Source organism: Lottia gigantea, assembly GCF_000327385.1.
Source record: "Lottia gigantea unplaced genomic scaffold LOTGIsca_888, whole genome shotgun sequence".
Taxonomy (NCBI): Eukaryota; Metazoa; Mollusca; class Gastropoda; family Lottiidae; genus Lottia; species Lottia gigantea.
In genome coordinates, this window is record NW_008710917.1 from 7,154 (window position 1) to 12,733 (window position 5,580).

The window sequence follows — 5,580 nt, forward strand, 5'->3', positions numbered from 1 at the left end:
ATAGGATATGTTATAATAATAGCTATTGTTTTATCTATAGCACCAATAATAATGTATAATATACTCACCCGTAATCTAGACTGTATAACTTGTATAGGATATGTTATAATAATAGCTATTGTTTTAGCTATAGCACCAATAATAAAGTATAATCTACTCGTAATCTAGACTATATAACTTGTATAGGATATGTTATAATAATAGCTATTGTTTTACCTATAGCACTAAATATAAAGTATAATGTACTCACCCGTAATCTAGACTGTATAACTTGTATAGGATATGTTATAATAATAGCTATTGTTTTAGCTATAGCACCAATAATAAAGTATAATATACTCACCCGTAATCTAGACTGCATAACTTGTATAGGATATGTTATAATAATAGCTATTGTTTTAGCTATAGCACCAATAATAAAGTATAATATACTCACCCGTAATCTAGACTGTATAACTTGTATAGGATATGTTATAATAATAGCTATTGTTTTACCTATAGCGCTAAATATAAAGTATAATATACTCACCCGTAATCTAGACTGTATAACTTGTATAGGATATGTTATAATAATAGCTATTGTTTTACCTATAGCACTAAATATAAAGTATAATATAATCACCCGTAATCTATACTATATAACTTGTATAGGATATGTTATAATAATAGCTATTGTTTTACCTATAGCACTAAATATAAAGTATAATATACTCACCCGTAATCTAGACTGTATAACTTGTATAGGATATGTTATAATAATAGCTATTGTTTTACCTATAGTACCAATAATAAAGTATAATATACTCACCGGTAATCTAGACTGTATAACTTGTATAGGATATGTTATAACAGTAGCTATTGTTTTAGCTATCTCATCAATAATAAAGTATAATATACTCACCGGTAATTAAGACTGTATAACTTGTATAGGATATGTTATAATAATAGCTATTGTTTTACCTATAGCACTAAATATAAAGTATAATATACTCACCCGTAATCTAGACTGTATAACTTGTATAGGATATGTTATAATAATAGCTATTGTTTTACCTATAGCACTAAATATAAAGTATAATATAATCACCCGTAATCTATACTATATAACTTGTATAGGATATGTTATAATAATAGCTATTGTTTTATCTATAGCACTAAATATAAAGTATAATATACTCACCCGTAATCTAGACTGTATAACTTGTATAGGATATGTTATAATAATAGCTATTGTTTTACCTATAGCACCAATGATAAAGTATAATATACTCAACCGTAATCTAGAGTATAACTTGTATAGGATATGTTATAATAATAGCTATTGTTTTACCTATAGCACTAAATATAAAGTATAATATACTCACCCGTAATCTAGACTGTATAACTTGTATAGGATATGTTATAATAATAGCTATTGTTTTACCTATAGCACCAATGATAAAGTATAATATACTCAACCGTAATCTAGAGTATAACTTGTATAGGATATGTTATAATAATAGCTATTGTTTTACCTATAGCACTAAATATAAAGTATAATATAATCACCCGTAATCTATACTATATAACTTGTATAGGATATGTTATAATAATAGCTATTGTTTTATCTATAGCACTAAATATAAAGTATAATATACTCACCCGTAATCTAGACTGTATAACTTGTATAAGATATGTTATAACAGTAGCTATTGTTTTAGCTATCGCACCAATAATAAAGTATAATATACTCACCGGTAATTAAGACTGTATAACTTGTATAGGATATGATATAATAATAGCTATTGTTTTACCTATAGCACTAAATATAAAGTATAATATACTCACCCGTAATCTAGACTGTATAACTTGTATAGGATATGTTATAACAGTAGCTATTGTTTTAGCTATCTCATCAATAATAAAGTATAATATACTCACCCGTAATCTAGACTGTATAACTTGTATAGGATATGTTATAATAATAGCTATTGTTTTACCTATAGCACTAAATATAAAGTATAATATACTCACCCGTAATCTAGACTGTATAACTTGTATAGGATATGTTATAATAATAGCTATTGTTTTACCTATAGCACTAAATATAAAGTATAATATACTCACCCGTAATCTAGACTGTATAACTTGTATAGGATATGTTATAACAGTAGCTATTGTTTTACCTATAGCACTAAATATAAAGTATAATATACTCACCCGTAATCTAGACTGTATAACTTGTATAGGATATGTTATAACAGTAGCTATTGTTTTAGCTATCGCACCAATCAAAAAATATAAAAAGCCACTTAATTCCTAAAAAGAAAATATTGCACATAAAAAATTGTGAACACTTTTAGGTGAAAATATTTGTCAAAGCTAACACTGACAGTCAGAATTTATTTTTTAAAAAAAATATTAATATACTGATTAATGCATAATTTATGTATTTGTGCAACATAAATTCACTAAGCCCATGTGCCAAAAATTAAATACGTATATTGTAGAGCACTACAACGGACCCTTAACAGATAGTAACACGAACTGGTCAACGTGACGTAATAGCTTCCTTCTCAAAGAGCATGGCTGACATTCTGGTCAAGTCTTTATCGTTCTAACTCATTTCTGTTATTTGTGGAGATTAGTGGTTGACAATTTGGTATTTTTTTATGTTATCTTATTTAATGTATATCGTAGAACATTTGTAGCGGTCCTAACCTCCCTGTCATTTTGTATTTGTCCTGTAATATGTAAAGTTTGGGTCTGAAATCTTTCCATCGTCAATGAGTCGTCATGCATGATTAGCGTGCACTGTCGATTGCCTTATATGGAAAGTGAAAGTACAATTTCTCGAATAGCTTTGTTTACATTCTGTAGTATTTAAAAGAGTCTCTCTCTTGCCCAAATTATATGAATAGTTACTTGTTATTGTAATTTTGTATCTTTTCAGTTAATCGTCAAATATCCTATCATATCTTGTTAGATTCAGCATTGTCCACTTGTTTATGGTTTTATGATATTTTGGTTTTAATAAACTCTGTGTGAACGCTGTTCTAATGTGTTTGGGTTTTGTGGTCCTGATAGTCTTACGCATTAACAACGCCACATATATATTATAATTAAATACTTACAGCTGTTTTGAAAAGTCTTTGAAAATATATTTTAATGGCATCATAAACCATGAATTGTATTGCTGGGTTGGACGCTAAGATTATGGATGGCATAGTACCATTCCACAATGTAGAAATACCTTCATAATTTATAATCTTTCTTAAACAATCTGAAATTCAAATCTCTAATTTACATACACATCTTTATCAATATGTTACTGCTGTAAATCATTGCTATGATGAATTAATGATAATATAGGCCTATGTCTTCCCTTCATAACAATGAGGTACCGGTACCATTGAGTTAGACCCTAGGTGGCGCGCTAGTGAAATAGGACACACATCTGCTGCAGTAGTAATAGTACTTGTAGTGCATTTGCAAGTCTAAAAAGTCAAAATTGCTACATTGGCAACTTTACTAGCTCCTATTAGAATCCATAAATTGTTTGTCTTCTTTAGTTAAAGATTTAGATTTGCTATTTGGTTCGCTCAAATTTGACATCATTCTATGCCCAGAAAAGTAAAAATATAGATAAGAGAACATAAGTCTATATAACAGTCGCTACTGAGATGTCCTAGATCACTACAGCGCCACCTCATTAATACAAAACCAATCCATACTGATGTTTTACCATAAAGACATGTACAACTCAAATGACACATTTGCTCGACAAAATCTATGTAAAATCTTTGCCATCTTCCTACGATCACTGAAAGTTTTAACCTAATGCAGTATCTATATTTGGGTTAACCTTAAGGATATGAATCAATAGACTTAATGAATTTACTACCTACCTATAATGCCATTATATTTCATTTTTTTATGATCATTTTCAGTATAATGTTTAGTATGAAATTTAACACCCTGTAACTTCAGTCTAGTATTAACTACCCATAGTGGTGTGGTTACCAATACATTGATTACACCTGCAATAAAGATATTTCTTATTAGGACATTTTGTAATTTGATTATTTACTACAAAATTGAGGTATAATGATGGGACATGGTTTGAAGGTAAATTATTTACTACAACAATCACTAAATTGAGGTAACATGATGGGACATGGTTTGAAGGTAAATTATTTACTACAACAATCACTAAATTAAGGTATAATGATGGGACATGGTTTTGAAGGTAAATTATTTACTACAACAATCACTAAATTGAGGTTTAATGATGGGACATGGTTTTGAAGGTAAATTATTCACTACAACAATCACTAAATTGAGGTTTAATGATGGGACATGGTTTTGAAGGTAAATTATTTACTACAACAATCACTAAATTAAGGTATAATGATGGGACATGGTTTTGAAGGTAAATTATTTACTACAACAATCACTAAATTGAGGTATAATGATGGGACATGGTTTTGAAGGTAAATAATTTACTACAACAATCTTTAAATTGAGGTTTAATGATGGGACATGGTTTGAAGGTAAATTATTTACTACAACAATCACTAAATTGAGGTTTAATGATGGGACATGGTTTGAAGGTAAATTATTTACTACAACAATCTTTAAATTGAGGTTTAATGATGGGACATGGTTTGAAGGTAAATTATTTACTACAACAATCACTAAATTGAGGTTTAATGATGGGACATGGTTTTGAACGTAAATTATTTACTACAACAATCTTTAAATTGAGGTTTAATGATGGGACATGGTTTGAAGGTAAATTATTTACTACAACAATCACTAAATTGAGGTTTAATGATGGGACATGGTTTGAAGGTAAATTATTTACTACAACAATCACTAAATTGAGGTTTAATGATGGGACATGGTTTGAAGGTAAATTATTTACTACAACAATCACTAAATTGAGGTATAATGATGGGACATGGTTTTGAAGGTAAATAATTTACTACAACAATCTTTAAATTGAGGTTTAATGATGGGACATGGTTTGAAGGTAAATTATTTACTACAACAATCACTAAATTGAGGTTTAATGATGGGACATGGTTTGAAGGTAAATTATTTACTACAACAATCACTAAATTGAGGTTTAATGATGGGATATGGTTTGAAGGTAAATTATTTACTACAACAATCACTAAATTGAGGTTTAATGTACAGCATTTTGATAATTTAAATTAATATATTTACCTGCTATAAAACCTAAAGATAAATCTTTGATAGAATTAATTTCACCATTAGGGGTTGCCATCACTGATTTTAAACCATTAAACATATAAAAATACACAAAATTTGAACAACATAAAGCTGAGACAACTGGAAATAATCCACGATATAAAGCCATCCTGAAATAATTTACAACACATGATTACTACTTGAATATGTTTTGAGTTTTAATCTATTAAACATTTACAAAATATGTCTAAAACGTCAACTAAGATCATTACAACACTCATGACTGCTCATGCAACGACTGAACTTTTGACGAAAAACGTTTTAGGATTCTTTGACGGTATAAAATAATCTGAATGGGAGTTACTTGAGTGTGTAAGTGAGCAT

General features: G+C 28.7%; 1 protein-coding gene across 1 annotated transcript; it reads right to left on the reverse strand.

Moving 5' to 3' along the window:
- Positions 1 to 2,199: 2,199 nt before the first annotated feature.
- LOTGIDRAFT_96832 (hypothetical protein) lies at positions 2,200 to 5,359 on the reverse strand (the record flags this gene model as incomplete). The annotated part of the gene is made up of 4 exons (XM_009068049.1): positions 2,200 to 2,298; positions 3,114 to 3,252; positions 3,884 to 4,019; positions 5,212 to 5,359. Coding segments are annotated over 4 exons (522 nt in total), but the record flags the coding sequence as incomplete, so codon positions are not given.
- Between the last annotated feature and the right edge of the window lie 221 nt (positions 5,360 to 5,580).